A 23,069-nucleotide genomic window follows, 5' to 3' on the forward strand; every position below is an offset into this window, starting at 1 on the left:
CATTGTAATATTTTCCCTAATAATTTTTTATCCGTGATTGCAAAAGCAATACTGACCTTTTTTTTTTTTTTTTAATTACTATGAGTACAAGGATTTCGGAAGGAAAGAGTGGAGTTCTACTATAATGTTCATAAGATACATTACATCTCCCCATGATAGTTTAATTAAGGTAAACCTCAATGGCATAACATTTGTTTAAGAAAGTAACTAAAAAGCAAAGGCGTTAACAGGGTGTGGGACATTCTAGATTACTTCCCTAGAGTGGCGACTTTACAGCTAGTTTTCTACTACACTTTCTTCTTATAAACAAATTCAGATGAACCAAGCTCAGTAGCAGATAATATGAGACTGAGTGAGATGAAAAGAGAGAAAATCATGAATAGAAGTTGTCTGACGCTTCTTACCAAGTCTGCTAATCCTTTAATTATTTTATTTCTCCTTTGTCAAAGTGCAGAACCAGCAAAGAAAATACTGCCGTCTGCTGAATGTATTATCTAATCTCTCTTCCTTAATAAATATTTTCAGTAATTAACATTTATTAATTTAGTTTATGTCAAAATATTTGGCAGCTGAGGCTCTTTCCAGATTCTTATGGAGCTTAAGGAATTCGAAGCTGTTCGGAGCAACAGATGTTTCAGATTCCTTTTGTGAAGAGAAGTACGATCTTTACTATAAGATCAATTGCACCAGTATCGACAATACTTGGCACATCACTGCAATGTAAGTTATAAAGAGCATATCATTGAAATGTAAGGTTGACTCTGATACAATTCAATCAAATTGATTCAAGATCCTTATCATAACTAAGGTTTTCATGTTAAATTCAATCATATTTGTGGAACAGAAGTTTGAGTAGTGTACATTTAGATGGATATATCGACCCTGTTGTGAAAAATCTTACATACCTGGAGATACTGTAAGTATAATTGCTTTTAATCATTTTTTTCCCCCTGACTGTACTTCCCAGTAACGTAGCTGGGCTGTCTCACATTTGCCGCAGAAACAGAGTAATTTCCTCTGTGGGCAATAAGAGGTATCAGCCCGGTATCATAGAAATACCCTTTGGTTGAATCTTTGGTTATTTTTATGTCAAAACTCAACAGTGATCTATCCCGCAACGATCTTGAAGGTCCCATTCCTCACGAACTGGGAAGTTTATCTCATCTTACTGACCTGTAAGTTTTGTTCTATGCTACAAGTTCAATGATATTTTTTTCTTTGACTGAGATTAGGGTGAATTCAATGTTACAAACATTTCTATAATGAGCCAGTGGGTTTGTATAATGATCAGAGACCTCGCATTCAATAAGTTGACTGGGTCAATACCTCCGAGTTTGGGGAATTTGAAGAACCTAACCATACTGTAAGTCTTGTTATAGAAATGAAAATTTTAAGGCTTTTAGATCCCATTAATTTTCTCCAAGTGGAATTATTGTGAAATCTCTGTTACAAACTTCACATAATGAGCCATTGAATTCGTATAATAATCAATAATCAATAATCAGGGCCTTCTCATATAATCAGTTGACTGGACCTATACCTGAGCGTCTGGGGAATTTGAAGATGCTAGAAGCACTGTAAGTTTTGTCATAAAATGATCGTACAGTAAGGTTTTTAGTTCCAGTTATTCTCCCCGTGGGATTATTATGAATTCTATGTTACATCAGTATAATTGGAATCCGTATAATAATCAATAATTAGAGACTTCTCAAAGAATCAACTGGCTGGAGCCATTTGTGGAGATTGGAGAAGCTAAATAACACTGCAATTCATGATATTGAAATAAAACTTTTTTAAGTTCCATTTAGTTTTCTTATATAAAGATAGAGATATGGCTCTTTCCATTCCTTTGTCTTCTAACGGTTTCTGCTTTTCCGTCACAGCTACCTGTTTAATAACTTTCTCAATGGCAGCATCCCACCATCTTTGGGTAATCTATCATCTCTGGAACTAATGTAAGCATCTTCATAATCAAAGTATTTTCCTCATTCACTTCATTGGATTTACGTAATCTCATGTTTATGGGTCTATTATGCAGGTACTTAGCGTATAACAGGGTATCAGGCTCAATTCCGGTTGAACTTGGCGAACTTGGCAAACTCGAGAGATTGTATTGTTATGCAACGGAAACATAAACTCTAACGCTAGCTTATTGAATATAATAATACAAGTAGTAAAGCATAAATAAATTGCCAAAATTAAATGCAAAAATAAAGAATACCAGGAATTAACGAGGTTCGGTATTAAAACCTACGTCCTCGGGCGCTGCAAAAAAAAGCTCCACTATCTCCAAACAATATTACAAATATTTGTGCAATACAACAAATACCCAAAACAAAGGGGAGATACAACAAAACTTGCAAACTAAAGGGTCCTTAAAGAAAGAACCCTAAACAAAAGAAGTATAATGGAATTACAACTTGGGATATAATTAACATTGATTTAGGACCTTATATATAGGCCCCAAAAGTTTCCCACTTTTCAATCCTAATCAATGTGGGACAAACAACCTTTTCTTGGCCTATTACATATAAGTCCCTAAACCTTTCTCCATTATCATTTCTACCCCATGTGATTTTGCTAAAAGCCATTTTTCAACATGTATGAATCTTCTTTCGGTCTCTCTACTTCAAGTCATAAACAAATGATTCTCACAATCATTAACCCCATTATTTCTCAATTTTATTGGTAGAGATTTGAAGGATAATGAACTAAACGGTTCACTTCCAAAAGAACTTGGAAAATTAAGCAATCTTCGGACTCTGTAAGTATATATAGGGGGACGTACAAGACCCGAAAGGAAGGATAGGAATGATTATTTAGTATAAGTTTTTTGTTCCTGGAACAATGAATATGGGCCATGACCTTTTGGAAGTGATTGTACTGTTGTTGCAGCTATTTGTCATCCAACTATTTCACTGGGAATTTACCTGAAGAGTATCAAAATATTACGACCATGGAGTCTTTGTAAGTGAGTCATCCTTTAGCTTGCAATAGTTTTCTATGTTTTCATCTTTGCTTCTTCTTCCTGGGCAACTTGTAGCTAATTAATTTCTTTTGCAGTCACGTCGCCGGGAACTATTTGACGGGTCCGTTTCCCAAATTCGTTGTTAAATGGGTCAATCTCCTTTTCCTGTAAGCCTTTTTAACTGTATTATGTATCTAAATGTTAATCAATAGTTCAGCCATTCCAATTTTTGACCCTAATGATAAAAATTGAGAAATTATAGCCATAATGAATCCCGATCTCGACCATTAAAACTTTTCAATAATGGTACAAAATTTTTACATAAGGATTTAAAACTTCAAAAAAACATAATTGACTTTAATTATCAATTAGGAAACCATCTTGCATAATGGATGGAATAGCCCCGATGCAGGTAATTAGTTGCATCGGTGCTCTTCGGCGACACAGCGCACCTTGTCAGGGCTGAACACCGATGCAGCCTGCACCGGTGTAAGCCTTTTGACATTCCAGCGCAAGCTTGCTGGCTGGCCCGATGCATTGTCGGCATTGAGAGAGGCCATGGGTTGGCCACATGACAATAGCCAAACTCAACGCCATGCTACGCGTCGGAGTTAAAACATGGTTCGATAGAATGGCGTGACTATATGTGTTTTACAATAGTATGTCTTTTAGGACTATTAATCACAGAGGAACAGTCAGCTTATTGCATTATGGATATTCTCCGTTGCTCACAGAGATCTGGGAGGAAACAATTTTGAAGACGAACTGCCTCCAGAAATTTTTACAATGACAAATCTTCAGACTTTGTAAGAAAAATTCAAACTCGTATGGTTTCTTGTTGCAGAAATGAACTTCTCTTAGTTATTGTGATACTTTCTGGCATGTCTTTGTTATACCAGGAGGGTTAGTGATCTGAACCACACAGGTTTTCAGTTACAGAAGTCAATTGACCAACATGTATACTCTGTAAGTAGTACAATTCATTTGTTTCACATTGTTATACCAGGAGGGTTATATCTATTCCTGTAAATTGTAGGAATTTTTTGTAATTTTTAGATCCTTAATTTGTATATATTATGTTGTTTGACGGATCCTGAACTCCAATTGATTTGACTAATTTTCTCAAGGGTACTGCGGAACTGCAATATTATCGGTCAAATCCCACCATTTATATCTGCTGAAAATAGCATGAGCCTACTGTACGTCTCTTTCCTGATAAAATCCAAAGCTTTTGTTTTAAATTTCTTCTGTTCATTAAGTCACTAATAATTTATCCAAGTACATTCAATGACTAGTCATTTGAAGATATTATTTACGTGCATTGCAGCGACTTGAGCTTCAACAAATTTACTGGTGTGATCCCAGACTATATTCTGAATCTGGAAGCACTTGACATGTATGTGATAACTTTTCTTGAGCACCATCAGTCTATCTCCCTTTTTTTCTTCATATTATTGTTCATCACTATATTCACTGACGTTAATTGACATCTCTGCTTTCAAGGTTTCTCTCCGGAGATGTGATCAATCAGACAACTCTCCGCTGGATTAATAACAGTTTGAGGGGGTATAAATAAATAAATATATATAACATTAATATTTGGCAAATAAATACTTTGAACTTGACCACAGAAACGTTCAGTTTATAGGTAAATTAAAAGTGCAACTCTCAATAATAATAATTAAGCTCCAAGCATACTTTCTATTAAATTGTCATTCTACCTAAAATCTTAAGCTAGTAAGACGGCATTCAATATATATTAATATTTTTTAGTATAATACTGTCATGTCATGCGATCAACATAAAACACATTTCTGCTTATAGTATGAAGGTGCATGTCTGTGACCACATTTCCACTCTTTTGTGAAATTATTGATTATTCTCTTGCAGGGGTATTTCATACAATAACTTGACAATTAAAGAAGCAGCAGTAAAGAACTATGTGTAAGGAAATAGAAATACACTATATCTTCGTTATTAAAGTAAAAGATATACATGTGTATCTGCTAAACTATCTACCAAGTATTTGTAATATTTCATTATCATATCAATTGAGGAAATATATCATAAAATCTGTAAATTGTTATCTTGCAGGAATCTTTCAAATATAAATATGTAAGGAAATTCCATCATTCTTCCATTCTTTTGAGCTTTGAATTTTACTTCTTGATGTCTCTCTCTTTTTAATCTTTGCGTGGACTTGTCTGCATGTGCTGCTGCAACCAGTGAACCAAATAACAGGTAAGTCCATATCTTCAATATTCTGCAATTAATATAACCCTGAATTTTTCTCACCAATTGAATTGTGTTCTTCAGGTAATCCCTCTATCAGATCATGGATAATCGTTGTGGTAGAGAAAAGTCCAAGTGTACGTTTATTCTTCAGCAAGCACACAATTTGAGCCTTGATATGACAACAATAATTTTACTTATACTGACATTCTTGTTTCTTTCAGACGATTCATTGTTTATAAATGCTGGTGGCGAGCCAATAAAATTTGACCAAAATGACTTTGATGAAGATACTTCTACACTGTTAACTACTTTGTCTGAAAATTCAACAAAGCCCTGGGCTTATAGTTGTTTTGGAGACTTCTTATGGTCACCCGATTCCACAAATTACATACAGAACATTAACCCTGGTGAAGCTTATGTTCCCGAGATATATTTTAAGCTCGTGTTTGCCCTCAATCTCTAACATATTATGGTTTCTGCTTACACAATGGCAATTACAATGTGAAACTTTACTTCGCTGAAATTGTATTTGCAAAAGAAGAAAACTATAGCAGATTAGGGAAGCGAGTTTTTGATATATATATTCAGGTAATGCTTTAACTCATTATGCTAATTTTCAGTTTTGCCATCTAATGAACGAATTCTCCATTACAGGGGAAGCCAGTACGAAGAGATTTAAACATAAAAGCAAAGGCTGGAAGTACTCCAAATAACGAGTGGATTGAAAATTTCACAGATATTAGTGTTCATGATAATATACTGGAGATCCGCTTGTTCTGGGCTGGAAAAGGATCTATTTTACATGATGATGGTGATCCGTTTTGTCTGAATGGACTTCCGGGTTTACTGAATGGACCTATCATATCAGCTATTTCTGTCACTCGAAGTGCAAATTTTCACACTTGCCCTTTTGTATAATTTTATTTAAATTCCCATTTTTGTCACTATGCTGACAGTATGGTTTTTGTTGCAATCTACTATTGTACTTAGACATCAAACCATTACCGATAGCATGGATTGTGGTTGCTTCTGTATTAACTGCAGTTCCTCCATTGGTTCTTGTATTGGCTTTTATGTGGAGAATGGGATGTCTGGGAGACAGAAAGTTGCGTGGTAATATGCAATAAACTCAAATGACTCTAATTTAAATTCTTTTGTGAAGATAATTTATTTTTTTTAATCTGTGTAGTGACAAAGGTGGAACTCCGAGGCCTGTCTTACACTATTAAACAAGTGAAAGATGCTACTCGAAATTTCAGCCCTAAGAATAAGATTGGCAAAGGGCGCTTTGAGATGATATACAAGGTTATACAATTCAATTAATTTTTTTATGTTGGGATGAATGTTTAGTATGTAAATAATTTATACAATTGGGCATTTTGTTCATTACTAGTCTTTGTTTGATATAAGGCTCAACTGCGTGATCAGACAGTAGCTGTGAAGAAGCTTTCTTTACTATCAAACATCGATCAAATAGGAACTGAAGTGTGAAACCCCGTTTTTAATCCTAATACATATTACATATTCTGTGTGATTTTATTTTTATGGAAGGGGATTTCTGTTAGTTTTTAAAAGTTTTATTGGGAATGAAATTGCAAGATAAGTAAGCTGTTGGGTTTGCATGTAACAAGGGGCAAAATCTGGGGGTTTATTTGAAATAAATGCTGATGTGGTAGGGGTTTAGCGGGATTACGTGTAATCTAGGGGCAGAAGCATAAATTTAGAAAGACTAAAAATATAAAATATGAAGAAGAAGAAAGATGAGAGAAGAAACCCGAAAGAAGAAAGGAAAAAGGAGAAGAGAAGGAGAAACGGGTTTCAGCCGAGAAGAAGAGTGAAAGAGTGAAGAAAAGAAAAAAAAAAACAAAATATGGAAGAGAGAGAGAGAAATAGGCGCCGACTAAGCGAAGAAGAAAAGGAGATCACTCAATTTTTGTAAGATTTGGTGAAAAGGAAGGAGGAAATCCGTGAGGAAGTGCTGGGCTTTTGGGTGGAGCACCGAAATTACCCTTTTCCCCAGGTTCACAGGAAGAGTCGTGCTGAGGAGTGATTCCTTTCGAGGTTGGGCCCTTACGTCATCGACTCATCATGTGTGTAAAAATATCATGCTTGTTATCGCTACCGAATTATGTTTTATCCTTATGTTTATCCCCTGTGTTGATTATAAAATATATGAATATCTGATACCATCCGTTTTTGGATTTTATGAACGTACAAGTTAGCTTTCAGATTTTCAAATGTATACATATATATATCTTATGTGTTTATGCTTTCAAAACGAATCCAAGCGAATGTTTTTATGAAAAACATATTTAGAATACAGGTTTTTAGATTCCCACACGGCACGTCTCGGCCGCCCGAGTCTCATAGGTGCGCCCGGAGCTTATGGGGTAAGGAGGGTTGAGGCGGGTCGTGTCATGAAGTCTATGCTTTGAAACAGTTAAAACATGACAATCTTGTCGAATTGTTGGATGTCTATTCCAAAAAAAATCTACACTTGCTGATTTATGAATATATGGAAAAAGGCTCACTTAAAGAAGTATTGTTTGGTAAGTTTTCTTTTAGTCATAAGTTCAATTAATCATGTTTGTGTGACAATAGGTCATATCTATATATTATTATCCTTCTTTAAATTAACAACATTAATGTTGTTAATTATGCAGATGAGTCGAATTCTAGAGTGATACTTGATTGGCCAAAGAGAGTTAACATATGCCATGGAATAGCAAGGGGTCTGAATTATCTACATCAAGATATGCAAGTGGTAAAGTTGTTCACAGAAATGTTAAAGCAAATAATATTCTACTTGATGGAAATCTTAACCCTAAGGTTTCGGACTTGGGATTGGCAAAGCTTTATGACGAGGAAAATCCATACCAGTTCATCAAAGAAATAGGAACAGTGTAAGAATCATTTGTCATTTCTTTTGGATCAAACGAACAAGTTATTTGTGCTATTTGTATGATTACTTGTTATTGTTTCAGAATATATATGGCACCTGAGTATGCAATGCGGAAGGCCATAATAGACAAAGCTGATGTCTATAGTTATGGAATACTTCTGCTTGAAATAGTTAGTGGAAAGAGTAATTCAAAGACTGAAGAAAACCAAGGGAACGATTATCTTTTAAATAAGGTGAGGGAAACAGACCAAATTTTATACAGAGCCAAGCAGCTCAGTTTTCAGATTCCATTGTACATTTAAGGGCTTACACTGTTGCATTAATGCAGGCTTGTGTTTTACATTCAGAGCAAATGCTTTTGAACTTGGTGGATACAAATCTGTGTGGAGATTATGATAAAAAGCAAGCTCTTAAAATATTGGATTTGGCTATAAGGTGCATCAATCTGTCACCTACTCTGAGGCCTACAATGCTCGAAATAGTGAGTGAGCTTGAGCAAATTTCTAATGTCAACGCTCCTTCTTCCTCAGCTTGATTTTTGAGCAGTTTGGTTTTATCAAAATGGTTTATGGAATAGGATTCCTAGCTTTGTTGACACGACCCGCCTCAACCCTCCTTACCCCATAAGCTCCGGGCGCACCTATGAGACTCGGGCGGCCGAGACGTGCCGTGTGGGAATCTAAAAACCTGTATTCTAAATACGTTTTTCATAAAAACATTCGCTTGGATTCGTTTTGAAAGCATAAACACATAAGATATATATATGTATACATTTGAAAATCTGAAAGCTAACTTGTACGTTCATAAAATCCAAAAACGGATGGTATCAGATATTCATATCTTTTATAATCAACACAGGAGATAAACATAAGGATAAAACATAATTCGTAGCGATAACAAGCATGATATTTTACACACATGATGAGTCGATGACGTAAGGGCCCCACTCGAAAGGAATCACTCCTCAGCACGACTCTTCCTGTGAACCTGGGAAAAGGGTCTAAAAAGGTGAGCTGAAATACTCAGTGAGTGGGGATTGGGGAGAGTTTGCAAAACATTCTTCAACAATAGTCATGGCATGCAATAGTTCTTATGAAATTCAGGAAACAACATGATCTATGAACGTTTTGGAAGTAACTAAATCATTCCTGTATGCATGTATAACCGTTTTCTAAAATTGTTCTAGTACTGTAATCTCATCATTCAAGCTGAAAACAAATTCTGAATTATAGCTCATCATTGAATGCTTAAGTTCTTTTTCTGGAAACTTAAAACATAACTATAAGTGCTTATGCTTCTGGGAACAATATTCCTGCAAGCATGCTGCAACCATCTATGTCATCCCTCAAGATGCATATGATCATGAAAATAATACTCTACTAGTCATGCTGCAAACATCCAAACCATCATTCAATGAACACTCATGGTTCACAAAACAAAATCTGTAACTAAATTTATAACTGCTGTGATGATATAATGAAAACTGATTTTTCTGAAACTAGCACTGATAACTGATTTTGGAATACGTAAACTTTATGCTGATACTGAACTTTAAATTGGATACTGTAGCTTTTACTGATACTGAAAATTATAAGTGATAATCTATTTCAAAACTGTGGCAATACTCAAAGCTCTCTTAATAATATTCTGAAACCCATATTGAGACTATCACTCATAGCTGATACTAAAAATTTAATGTGATTTGAACATTCTAAAACTGTTATGATGTTAATAACAGAAACTCTCACCGCAACTAGTACCCTTGGGGAAATCTGTCTTACCTAGTGGGCTTCCCGCACGCAAGCAAAGCAAGGGATGTACCTGTCATACCTGCAAGATCTATCATCCGCAGGCAGAGCTACTGAAACTTCATACCTGGCGGACCACTAAACGCCTAGGCAGAGCCAATAAAATCTGTCATACTGGCGGACCACTCAACGCCCACAGAGCCAATAAAATCTGTCGTACCTGGCGGACCACTCAACGCCCAGGCAGAGCCAATAAAATCTGTCGTACCTGGCGGACCACTCAACGCCCAGGCAGAGCCAATAAAATCTGTCGTACCTGGCGGACCCTCAACGCCCAGGCAGAGCCAATAAAATCTGTCATACCTGGCGGACCACTCAACGCCCAGGCAGAGCCAATAAAATCTGTCATACGCATGCCAGAGCCAAAATCGAAATGTCATACCCGGCAGGATCCTGCATCGCTCGCAGAGCCAATAATCTGTATCTTGGGGTGGACTTTGTAGGGTGTTTTAGCACCATAACAATCTCATGCATAATCTCAAGTAACATATATTCAAGAACATACCACATATGTGCTTATAAATCATGCATATATGACAAAATATTCAAAAATCACATCCAGGGGTGAAACTGAAAATTTCCAAACATGTTTTAAAACTGACAGTTTAACCCGATTAATTACTTTCAACATCACATTACCATAGCATATGTCCGACACTAACCACATTTCATATAAACAATCATGCCAAAACGTATGAAATTCCATGCAAAATGGGGGTAGAATGCAAGTTTTAAAACTTACTTTCAAAACTGACGAATGCACCCCTTCTCTTTTCTTTTTTACCAAGAAACCATTTACCAACATCACAACCTCAACCCGTATACAATTCAACCAATTCTCTACTCTTAACAGCAACATTTTATTCATATAGCATGAACCTAATTTCTATATACCAAACTTCATCAAACATTTAAAATTAAATCACAAGTAACTGCAAGCATGGTTAAGGATTTGGAAGAAGATTTGGTTTAATCCACTCACCAATCAGCTGTAATTTCAATGGGGCATTCAAGACAAAAATATGTTGACCCAGTAATATTTTCAAGTCATTTCAGAGTCAATAACTATTTAAAACACAATTTTCTTTCAACTCATTTAAATCTGCCAACTGTTTCCAGAATTGAGTTACTGACTTGTAAAATTCATAACAATTCAGCCCTTAATCTAAACCTCATGAAACTCTCCAGAATTAAACTAGGCACATATGGATTCACCAGAATTTAAAATCACTCAATTTGGATAAGTATAAGTGCTTATTTCAGTTCTGAAAAGCATGCTCTACAGAAAACATGAAATTCCAGAATTTCATAGCAGAATTCAAAATTCATTAAAAAATCCAATACTTCGAATTTGGGGTGAAATCAATTTTTCAACCAATCTCTAATAAGTTCTAAAACAAAATATCTGAAATTTAGCTTCATGCAAACCCGAAACTAATATAAATTTTCGGAAGTTCGGACGTCAGAATTTCACAGCATAACTTTTTATAACCAAAAACAACCTTTATAACTCTTGGTTCTTTAGGTCAACATATATGTATATGCATAAAATGCACACATGCATGCCAAGTTCAGCAAGCTTCAAATTCAGCTCAAAACTCATCAAAAAGCAAAAATGGCCAACTATATTTAACATGCAACATAATCTGAATTTTTTTAAGAAAACTTTCATTTGATCCACTCACAAATTCAGCTCAGCCGAAACTCCAATGGACAGTCAAACACTCTCTTCTTCCGTACCTACACCCAAAAACTCAAGATCAAACACTCATTCTTAAAGCAAAGAAGAAACACTTAAAGAAATTGCTTCCTAACCCCATGCATGCACTTTCCGAACCCAGATTTTGGAGTGATCTGCTTCAAATTCCCTCCCTATTTTTGCTGTACTTCACTCTCACTTTACCTCTCGGTCTCCACTCTTACTCTACCTCTCGGCAGCTCTTCTTCTTCCTTACTCTCCTTTCTTTTCCTTCTCTCTTTTCTTCTCTTCTCCTCTCGTTTTTTTTTTCTTCTGCTCTGCCATCGTTTTCTTCCTCTGCTCACGTCTTCTTCTTCTTCATTTTTTATATTTTTAGTCTTTCTAAATTTATGCTTCTACCCCTAGATTACAGGTAATCCCGCTAAACCCCTACCACATCAGCTTTTCTTTCAAATAAACCTCCAGATTTTGCCCCTTGTAACATGCAAACCCAGCAGCTTCCTTTTCTTGCAATTTCATTCCCAATAAAACTTTTAAAAACTAACAGAAATCCCCTTCCATAAAAATAAAATCACACAAAATATGTAATATGTATTAGGATTAAAAACGGGGTTTCACATTTGTCCTTGTCTCTTTTCTTGAGGTTCATGTCCTAGAAGAATTTTATTTTCTTCTAGTTGCTCTGTTTTCTGATAGTTTTCATGTTACTCTGTTAAAGTGAGAATAGTGAGTGTAACTGTCAACAGTGGCTTTTCTGAAGGAAAAGACATATATTTCTCGGAAGAAGTTCCACAGATTTGCTGTTTTTAAGTTCCTTTGCATGCCATTCAAAGCTGAAGTGCAATTTCTCACATCCAATCACAACTGTTAATACAAGATCTAACAATTTGTCACCCTATGATTCGTTTTTCAATCTAAGAAGAAATGATGAAGGGCTAAAAATTGGCTACATAGTTCACAGGTTCTCTAGATGACAATGTTGCCTGTCGTAAGTACGTATTAACTTAACTATCATCAAAACCTGTTTACAACTTAGTGCAGGAAGAAAAGTAGTGCTCTCAAGTTAGCTAGAGAATCAGATTCAAACTTGCTTCTTGCAAACGTTTACAACCATACTCTGTTCTTCTCCGTGTTAACATTTCTATCTTCTCTTTGCAAGAAATAAGACCGTCAAATTTGCCATTTTGAAATTTGCCATTTTGAAACAACGTTCTTGAAAACTTAGGGTATGTGCCATTTTGAAATCCCTTTCAAATTTATAGCTAAGTTCTTTGTTTGTTTGTCCATTAAATGTTACCCAAAAAACAGTTCAAAAGTTGATTTAAGCCATTAATCCATATACCTCAAATAAATTAGACTTTTATTGATGAATACTAAAAGTTAAAACAGCAAAACTTAATCATTCAGATTTGAATATGAATTCACAGATCAGATTCGAACGGAAGTTATGGCGACAGATGCTAACATTAAGACGCTGACAGATAAGGTGTTCAGGCCTTAAATTAATTGAGCTCAGTTTGCACTTGATTTTAAGGCCCTCCAGGTACAAGCCAGCAAGAGATCACTAAGATTTATTGTCCTTTTTTTATTTTGTTTTAACTTAAACAATACTAAACTAATACAAATGCACTGGCGTCTGGCTGTTACACTGAAGTTACGTAAAGATGGCTGAAGAAGAATTGTCATGACAATTGAAGTTATTCCATGATAACACACTAAAAGTTATTCCATGATGTACACTCTAGAAGTTATTCCACCATCACACACTAGCTAGAAGTTATTCCATGATTACACTCTAATTAAATAATGACTCTGGGAATCCATGATCACACACTAAAAGTTATTCTATGATCACACACTGAATGAATGAAAATCATCAAGCATCCAAACTTGAAATCTGCGAGCAAGAATACTTTATTCAGCTCTGTGATTGCCCTTTACAGATTATATATGTTTGCCACTTTAAATATTCCTGAAAAATTCCAGAGGATAATATTATAATCTTACTGTGAGAAGTTATTTATTAATTAGATCTCTAAAACCGAGATGTCCAAAAGAAGGAAGTCTTTTTAAGGCAAACTTAAAGAAGATCATGATGAAATAGTACTTGCCAATGCCTCATTCTCAATTAAGTAAATATTAAAGCAACTTCTTTTTCCTTTAATGGACATTGACTTCATGTTCATGACGTTTGATGAGATTTATTATTTCTCTTTAAAGCAAGGTGACCCTACTTCTTTGGAATTTATTCGCTCTTATATGTATAAAGTACAGAGAGAATAAGTAAAAGCTACAAGTAGTTTTTTGGAAAAGACAAGTTAAAACAACTTTTCCTAATGACATCTTTTGTTAGAGCTTATCACTAATATACCTTTCTTTTGTAAAACTCATTTAGAAATATAAAATAATCACTTACATAACCGTCTTTACTAATTTTAATTCCCAAAACATCGTGAGTTTGTTTAAAGGATAGATCCAACAGTAAAATCAGATGATTTAATCTAACTATCCTGGTTGAATAATATTAAAGGCAAAAATAGTTGGAACGCATTAGACTACCAAGTCTAGGATGGTCTAATATAGTCTAGCATGCTTTAATTAGATTGTCATATCATACTATTAAATGCTAAACTCAAGCAAGACTATCTAGACTATAGAGTCCAATACAATATACCATTATATATAATACTGTATCAGTTGTTGTTTCATTAAGAGTATAATTGATAAATCATTGGATTTTGTGGCTAGATTTGTACTTTAGATAAAACCTGCTGCATATGTTGGAAAAGTGTGATTATTGAGTTGACTACATATGTCCAAACCCATACCAAACAAGGATAATTACTTACTTGATGTACTTATTATTACTTGCTACCTATTTTAGAGTTTCAATGTATAATTTGTGTAGTTGACACATCCAAAGCTAGCAGAATTTATCAATAATTCAACTTTTTTCTTTATTATTGGGAGAATAACATAGACTAATTATGTAACATTACTCTAATAAACCTAATGGTAATGTAACCGAGTTAGGGTAAAAGAGTATCAATGATAAAGTTTTCAGACTTTGGACATAAACTTTATCATTTCTCTTTAAGGCAAGGTGACCCTATTTCTTGGGAATTTATTCGCTCTTATATGCATAAAGAACAAAGAGAATGAGTAAAAGCTACAAGTTCTTAAGAAAAGACATGTCATAACTTTTTTTAATGATGTATTTTTTCGGAGCTTATCACTAATATATCTTTCTTTTGTAAAACTCATTTAGAAATATGAAATAATCACATATATAACTGTCTATACTAATTTTAATTTCCAAAATGTCATGGGTTTGTTTAAAGGATAGATCCAGCCGTAAAATCAAATGATTTAATGGCAATATAACCGAGTTAGGGTAAAAGGGTATTAATGATAAAGTTTTGAGACTTTGGACATAAACTTTAAGCTAAAACACTTAAATTTCATAATTTAATATTCATTGTAATATTTTGCCTAATAATTTTTTATCCGTGATTGCAAAAGCAATACTGACCTTTTTTTTTTTTTTTTAATTACTATGAGTACAAGGATTTTGGAAGGAAAAAGTGGAGTTCTACTATAATGTTCATAAGATACATTAGATATCCCCATGATAGTTTAATTAAGATAAACCTCAATGGCATAACATTTCTTTAAGAAAGTAACTAGATTACTTTCCTTGAGTGGCGACTTTACAGCTAGTTTTCTACTACACTTTCTTCTTATAAATAAATTAAGATGAACCAAAGCTCAGTAGCGTAGTAGCAGATAATATGAGACTGAGTGAGATGAAAAAAGAAAAAATCATGAATAGAAGTTGTCTGACGCTTCTTACCAAGTCTGTTAATCCTTTAATTATTTTATTTCTCCTTTGTCAAAGTGCAGAGCCAGCAACGAAAAGACTGCCGCCTGCTGAATGTATTACCTAATCTCTCTTCCTTAATTAATATTTTCAGTACATTAAATTTATTAATTAGTTTATGTCAAAATATTTGGCAGCTGCGGCTCTTTCCACAATCATATTGAACTTAGACATGCCGGCACAATCTGTTCCAGATCAAGATTCCTACTGTGACGAGAAGCACGATCTTGGTTATGGCAATGTCATCAATTGCACCATAATCGACAATACTTGGCACGTCACTCAAATGTAAGTTCTAAAGAGCATATCATTTCAATGTAAGCTTGACTCTGATACAATACAGTCAAATTGATCCAAGATCCTTATCATGTTAAATTCAATCATACTTGTGGAACATAGTTTTGAGGGATGTACCTTTAGATAAATATATCAATGCTGCTGTGAAAAAACTTAAATACCTGGAGATACTGTAAGTATAATTGCTTTTCATCATTTCTTTTCCCGACTGTACTCCCCAGTAACGCAGCTGGGCTCTCTCACATTTGCCACAGAAACAGAGTAATTTCCTCTGTAGGCAATAACAGGTACCAGCCCGGTATTATAGAAATACCCTTTGGCTGAATCTTTGGTTATTTTTATGTCCAAACTCAACAGTGATCTATCCAACAACAACATTCAAGGTGACATTCCTCCCGCACTGGGGAATTTATCTCATCTTACTTATCTGTAAGTTTTGCTCTACACTACAAGTTCAATCATAATTTTTTTTCTTTGAGTGAGATTAGGGTGAATTCTATGTTACAAACATTGCTATAATGAGCCCGTGTGTTTGTATAATGATCAGAGCCCTCTCATCCAGTAAGTTGACTGGGTCAATACCTCCGAGTTTGGGGAATTTATCTCATCTTACTCACCTGTAAGTTTTGATCTACACTACAAGTTCAATGACAATTTTTTTTCTTTGAGTGAGATTAGGGTGAATTCTATGTTACAAATATTGCTATAATGAGCCAGTGTGTTTGTATAATGATCAGAGACCTCTCATCCAATAAGTTGACTGGGTCAATACCTCCGAGTTTGGGGAATTTATCTCATCTTATTCACCTGTAAGTTTTGTTCTACACTACAAGTTCAATGATAATTTTTTTTCTTTGAGTGAGATTAGGGTGAATTCTATGTTACAAACATTGCTATAATGAGCCAGTGTGTTTGTATAATGATCAGAGACCTCTCATCGAATAAGTTGACTGGGTCAATACCTCCAAGTTTGGGGAATTTGAAGAACCTAATCATACTGTGAGTCTTAAAATAATTTTTTTTTTTTTTTTTTTTTTTTTTAGTTCTATTTAGTTTTCTTATGTAAGGATAGAGATATGGTTCTATCCATTCCTTTGTCTTCTAATAATTTCTGCTTTGCCGTCACAGCTACCTGTTTGTTAACTTTCTAAGTGACAACATCCCTCCAACTCTTGGTGATCTATCATCTCTGGGACAAATGTAAGCATGTTCACAATCGAAGCATTGTCCTCATTCACTTCATTGGATTTACGAGATCTCATGTTTTTGGGTTTATTATGCAGGGACTTATCGTATAATAGGTTATCAGGCTCAATTCCGGGTGAACTTGGCAAACTTAGCAAACTCGAGGACTTGTATGAAATCTTCTTTCGGTCTCTTTCTACTTCAAGTCATAAACGAATGATTCTCACAGTCTTTAACCCCATTATTTCTCTATTTTATTCATAGGGATTTGACTGAGAATGAACTAAACGGTTCACTTCCAAAAGAACTTGGAAAATTAAGCAATCTTCGGTTTCTGTAAGTATATCTAGGGGGGCGTACAAGACCAAAAGAAAGGATGGAAATGATTATTTATTATAAGTTTTTTTGTTCCTGGGACAATGAATATGGGTCATGACATTTTGGGAATGATTGTACTGTTGTTGCAGCTATTTTTCATCCAACTATTTCACTGGGAATTTACCCGACGAGTATCAAAATATTGCGGCCATGGATTCTTTGTCAGTGAGCCATCCTTTTAATTATTTATGTTCTTTTCAGCTCGCAATACTATTCTATTTTTTCATCTTTGCTTCTTCTTCCTGGGCAACTTGTAGCTAATTAATTTCTTTTGCAGTGGCGTCGGCGGGAACAGTTTGACGGGTCCGTTTCCGAAATTCGTTACTAAATGGGTCAATCTCTCTTACCTGTAAGCCTTTTTGACTGTAATATACATCCAAATGTTAATCAATATTTCAGTCATTCCAATTTTTGACCCTAATGATATAAATTGAGAAATTATAGCCACAATGAATCCTGATCTCGATCATTAAAGTTATTAATCTTTTATTTTAAGGAAATTTTCAATTAGGGTACAAAATTTTTACATTAGGATTTAGAACTTCAAAAAAACATAACTAACAGTAATTTACCTTTAACTTTAATTATCAATAGGAAACTATCTTGCATAATGGATATTCTTCGTTGCTCACAGAAATCTTATGGGAAACAATTTTGAAGGGAAACTGCCTGAAGAAATTTTTACAATGACAAATCTTCGGACTTTGTAAGAAAAATTCAATCTCGTGTTGTTTCTTGTTGCAGAAATGAACTTCTCTTAATTATTGTGATACTTTCTGGCATGTCTTTGTTATACCAGGATGGTTAGTGATCTGAAGAACAACGGTTCTCAGTTACCAACGCCAATTAACTTGAGAAACATGCGTACTCTGTAAGTAGTCCAATTCATTTGTTACACATCCTATATCTATTCCTGTAAATTGTATGAATTTTTTGTAATTTTTCGATCCTTAATTTATGTTATTTGACGGATCCTGAACTCCAATTGATTTGACTAATTTTCTCAAGGGTACTGCGGAACTGCAATATTATCGGTCAAATCCCATCAAATATAGCTGATCAAAATAAATATTGGGGCCGACTGTACGTCTCTTTCCTGATAAAATCCAAAGTTTTTGTTTTAAATTTCGTGTCTCGTTCTAATGATAACTGTGTTCATCAAGTCACTAATATTTTAGCCGAGCATCTTCAATGACTAATTATTCCAAATTTATGTGCATTGTAGTGACTTGAGCTTCAACAAATTTACTGGTGTGATCCCAGATTCTCTTCTGAACCTGAATTCAAGTAGTAGCATGTATGTGATAACTTTCTTGATCACCATCAATCTATCTCTCTGTTCTTCTTCATCACTAGATTCACTGACGTTAATTGGCATCTCTGCTTTCAGGTTTCTCTCCGGAAATGTGATCAATCAGAAAATTCTCCACTGGATTAATAACACAGTGACATCTAAGAGGTATATTTATTAAGAGAAGTTAATGACACTAATGGCATCAGATTGCATGAACTTTTCAATCATTAACTCTAATTTCACCGCAGATCATACAGACAGCTATATATGGTTACACATTGTTGACTGTATATATAAGTTTTAAGAGTGTTAAATATCTTACTTTTCAAAAGGTTTTAACTATTTAGTAAAGGTCTAGCATTAGCATAATATTACACATACAACATTTTTATAAAACATTTCTCATACAATATGATGTAACAAAAGATAATTGGTTGATTTTAAATTAAAAATAAACTTTTACCCAATTATTTTTTACCACATTATGTTGTATGAGAAATATTGTATGTGTAGTATTACTTCAAACATTAATATTTGGCAACTAAATACATTAAACTTGACCGTCAGAAACCTTCAGTTTACATGTAAATTAAAGGTGCTAGCTCAATGATATTAATTCTCCAAGACACCTTTTCTATTAAATTATCATTCTCGTTTCACCTAAAATCTTAAGCTAGTAAGACGGCATTCACTATATATTAATACTGACATGTCATGTGAGTAAACATAAAATACATTTCTGCTTATAGTATGAAGGTGCATATCCGTGACCATATATGCTTGTTACACATTATATGAAAGAGATATTTCCACTCTTTTGTGAAATTATTGATTATTCTTTTGCAGGGGTATTTCATTCAATAATTTTACAACTGAAGAAGCAGCAGCAAAGAAGTATGTGAAAGGAAATAGAAATACAGAATCAAATATTTGCTATTCTTTTCTTCTACCTTTTTTTTTCTTTTCTTATCCGTAAAATTCTTTTTGCCTTTCAAATATCACTTAATTATAAAAGATTCACTCTTTTATGAAATTGCCGATTATTCTGTTGTAGGGATATTTCACACAATAATTTGGCTGAAGCAGTAAGGAACAATGTGTAAGGAAATAGAAATACTGAATCAATCTCCACTGTTCCTTATTTTCAATTACTCTTTTTTTTTTTTTTTTTTTTTTTTTTTTTTTTGTATATCAACCATCACTTATAAAAGGTTCACTTATATTTCATGGACTTGTTTCATGTTGCTGCTGCTCAAACATTGGACCAATTATAGGTACATTATTCTTCGTTATTAAGTAAAAGATACATGTGTATCTGCTAACTATCTACCAAGTATTTGTAATATTTCATTATCATATAATTGAGGAAATATATCATAAAATCTGTAAATTGTTATCTTGCAGGAATCTTTCAAAAATAAATATGTAAGGAAATTGCATCATTCTCCCATTCTTTTGAGCTTTAAATTTTACTTCTGGATGTGTCTCTCTTTTTAACCTTTGCGTGGACTTGTCTGCATGTGCTGCTGCAACCAGTGAACCGAGTAACAGGTAAGTCCATATCTTCAATATTCTGCAATTAATATAACCCTGAATTTTTTTCACCAATTGAATTGTGTTCTTTAGGGAATCCCTCCAACAGATCATGAAAAATCGTTGCGGCAGAAAAAAATCTAAGTGTACGTTTATTCTTCAGCAAGCACACAATTTGAGGCTTGATATGACAACAATAATTTTAATTATACTGACATTCTTGTTTCTTTCAGACAATTCATTGTTTATAAATGCTGGTGGCGAGCGAATAAACTCTGGAAAAAACGTCTTTGATGAAGATAATTCCACACTGTTAACTACTTTGTATGAAAATTCAAAAAAGCCCTGGGCTTATAGTTGTTTGGGAGAGTTCTTATCGTCAACGGATTCCACAAATTACATACAAAACATTACATGTGGAGTTTCTGTTCGTGATCAGTTATATGTTAAAGCTCGTCTTTGCCCTCAATCTCTAACATATTATGGTTTCTGCTTACACAATGGCCTTTACACTGTGAATCTTCACTTCGCCGAAACTGTATTTGCAAAAGATGAAGACTACAGCAGTTTAGGGAAGCGAGTTTTTGATATATATATTCAGGTAATGCTTTAACTCATTATGCTAATTTTCAGTTTTGCCATCTACTAAGGAATTCTCCATTACAGGGGGAGCGACTACGAAGAGATTTCAACATAAAAAAAATGACTGGCAATACTCCAAATATGGAGTGGATTGAAAATTTTACAGATGTTTATGTTCATGATAATCTACTGGAGATTCGCTTATTCTGGGCTGGAAAAGGATCTATTTATTATCCGCTTGATCTGAATGGACCTCTCATATCAGCTATTTCGGTCAATCGAAGTACAAAATTTCACACTTGCCCTTCTGTTTAATTTTGTTCAAATTCCCATTTTTACGACTATGCTGACAGTATGGTTCTTGTTGCAATCAACTATTGTATTCAGAAATCAAACCATTACCGATAGTATGGATTGTGGTTGCTTCTGTATTAGCTGCACTTCTTCTATTGGTTCTTGTTTTGGCTTTGATGTGGAGAATGGGATATCTGGGAGACAGAGAGTTGCGTGGTAATATGCAATAAATTCAAATGACTCTAATTTAAATTCTTTTGTTAAGAGAATTTTAGTTATGCTTTTACTTTTTTAATCTGTGTAGTGACAAAGGTGGTACTCCGAGGCCACTCTTACACTATAAAACAAGTGAAAGATGCTACTGGAAATTTCAGCCCTACGAATAGGATTGGCAATGGGCGTTTTGGGATGATATACAAGGTTATACTTTACTTTTTTTTTTTATGTTGGGATGACTAATTCATACATTTGGGTACTTTATTTATTACTAGACTTTCTTTTGTATAAGGCTCAACTGCCAGATCAGACGGTAGCTGTGACCAAGCTTTCTTTTGAATCAAACAAGGATCAAATAGGAACTGAAGTCTATGCCTTGAAACAGTTAAAGCATGACAATCTTGTCGAATTGTTGGATGTCTATTCCAAAAAAGATCTACACTTGCTGATTTATGAATATATGGAAAAAGGCTCACTTAAACAAGTATTGTTTGGTAAATTTTGATTTCATTTTCTTTAATCACTTTGGAACATACAATTATATCTTTATATATATCTCCATGTTATTATCCTTCTTTAAATTAACAACATTAATGTTGTGAATTATGCAGATGAGTCGGATTCTAAAGTGATACTTGATTGGCCAAAAAGAGTTAGCATATGTCTTGGAATAGCAAGGGGTCTGAAGTATCTACATCAAGATCATACAAGTGGTAAAGTTGTTCACAGAAATGTTAAAGCAAGTAATATTTTACTTGATGGAAATCTTAACCCTAAGGTTTCAGACTTTGGACTGGCAAAGATTTATGACGAGGAAAATCCATACCAGTTCATCAAAGAAATAGGAACAGTGTAAGAATCATCTGCCATTTCTTTTGAATCAAATGAACAAGTTATTTGTGCTATTTGTATGATTACTTGTTATTGTTTTAGGGTATACATGGCACCAGAGTGTGCAACACGGAAAGCCATAACAGACAAAGCTGATGTTTATAGTTATGGAGTACTTTTGCTTGAAATAGTTAGTGGAAAGAGTAATTTAAAGACCGAAGAAAACCAAGGGAACGATTATCTTTTAAATAAGGTGAGGGAAATAGACCAAATTTTGTGCAGAGCCAAGCAGCTCAGTTTTCAGATTCCATTGTACATTTAAAGGCTTACACTTTTGCATTAATGCAGGCTTGTGTTTTACATTCAGAGCAAATGCTTTTGAACTTGGTGGATACAAATCTGTGTGGAGATTATGATAAAAAGCAAGCCCTTAAAATATTGGATTTGGCTATAAAGTGCATCAATCTGTCACCTACTCTGAGGCCTACAATGCTCGAAATTGTGAGTGAGCTTGAGCAAATTTCTAATGTCAACGCTCCTTCTCCCTCAGCTTGATTTTTGAGCAGTTTGGTTTTATCAAAATGGTTTATGGAATAGGATTCCTAGCTTTGTCCTTGTCTCTTTTCTTGAGGTTCATGTCCTAGAAGAATTTTATTTTCTTCTGGTTGCTCTGTTTTCTGATAGTTTTCATGTTACTCTTTTAAAGTGAGAATAGTGAGTATAACTGTCAACAGTGGCTTTTCTGAAGGAAAAGACATATATTTCTCGGAAGAAGTTCCACAGATTTGCTGTTTTTAAGTTCCTTTGCATGCCATTCAAAGCTGAAGTGCAATTTCTCACATCCAATCACAACTGTTAATACAAGATCTAACAATTTGTCACCCTATGATTCGTTTTTCAATCTAAGAAGAAATGATGAAGGGCTAAAAATTGGCTACATAGTTCACAGGTTCTCTAGATGACAATG

At 34.3% G+C, this 23,069-nt stretch overlaps 3 protein-coding genes across 3 annotated transcripts; all 3 read left to right on the forward strand.

The window, feature by feature from the left end:
• The first annotated feature begins 342 nt into the window (after positions 1 to 342).
• On the forward strand, positions 343 to 5,084 carry LOC116145670 (LRR receptor-like serine/threonine-protein kinase FLS2). Its single transcript, XM_031431152.1, has 16 exons — positions 343 to 487; positions 570 to 720; positions 845 to 916; positions 1,104 to 1,175; positions 1,884 to 1,955; positions 2,039 to 2,110; positions 2,693 to 2,764; positions 2,896 to 2,967; positions 3,064 to 3,135; positions 3,703 to 3,774; positions 3,868 to 3,934; positions 4,096 to 4,167; positions 4,296 to 4,364; positions 4,472 to 4,534; positions 4,859 to 4,912; positions 5,063 to 5,084. The coding sequence occupies exons 1-12, from the start codon at positions 343 to 345 to the stop codon at positions 4,147 to 4,149; spliced, it is 993 nt and encodes a 330-aa protein (XP_031287012.1). The 3' UTR covers positions 4,150 to 4,167; positions 4,296 to 4,364; positions 4,472 to 4,534; positions 4,859 to 4,912; positions 5,063 to 5,084.
• Positions 5,085 to 15,664: 10,580 nt separating this feature from the next.
• On the forward strand, positions 15,665 to 19,784 carry LOC116145771 (probable leucine-rich repeat receptor-like protein kinase At1g35710). Its single transcript, XM_031431243.1, has 17 exons — positions 15,665 to 15,780; positions 16,147 to 16,218; positions 16,337 to 16,408; positions 16,527 to 16,598; positions 16,717 to 16,788; positions 16,918 to 16,989; positions 17,073 to 17,144; positions 17,239 to 17,310; positions 17,442 to 17,513; positions 17,630 to 17,701; positions 17,987 to 18,058; positions 18,152 to 18,223; positions 18,361 to 18,435; positions 18,578 to 18,649; positions 18,743 to 18,811; positions 19,493 to 19,540; positions 19,701 to 19,784. The coding sequence occupies exons 1-17, from the start codon at positions 15,665 to 15,667 to the stop codon at positions 19,747 to 19,749; spliced, it is 1,221 nt and encodes a 406-aa protein (XP_031287103.1). The 3' UTR covers positions 19,750 to 19,784.
• Positions 19,785 to 20,291: 507 nt separating this feature from the next.
• Positions 20,292 to 22,736, forward strand: LOC116145863 (probable LRR receptor-like serine/threonine-protein kinase At1g53430). The gene is made up of 9 exons (XM_031431327.1): positions 20,292 to 20,325; positions 20,413 to 20,780; positions 20,846 to 21,044; positions 21,149 to 21,271; positions 21,360 to 21,475; positions 21,564 to 21,765; positions 21,883 to 22,123; positions 22,205 to 22,355; positions 22,451 to 22,736. Exons 1-9 carry the CDS (start codon positions 20,292 to 20,294, stop codon positions 22,655 to 22,657), a joined length of 1,641 nt encoding a protein of 546 aa, XP_031287187.1. The 3' UTR covers positions 22,658 to 22,736.
• Positions 22,737 to 23,069: the final 333 nt, after the last annotated feature.

The sequence above is a fragment of the Pistacia vera genome, unplaced genomic scaffold (genome assembly GCF_008641045.1).
Source record: "Pistacia vera cultivar Batoury unplaced genomic scaffold, PisVer_v2 Contig1008, whole genome shotgun sequence".
Taxonomy (NCBI): Eukaryota; Viridiplantae; Streptophyta; class Magnoliopsida; order Sapindales; family Anacardiaceae; genus Pistacia; species Pistacia vera.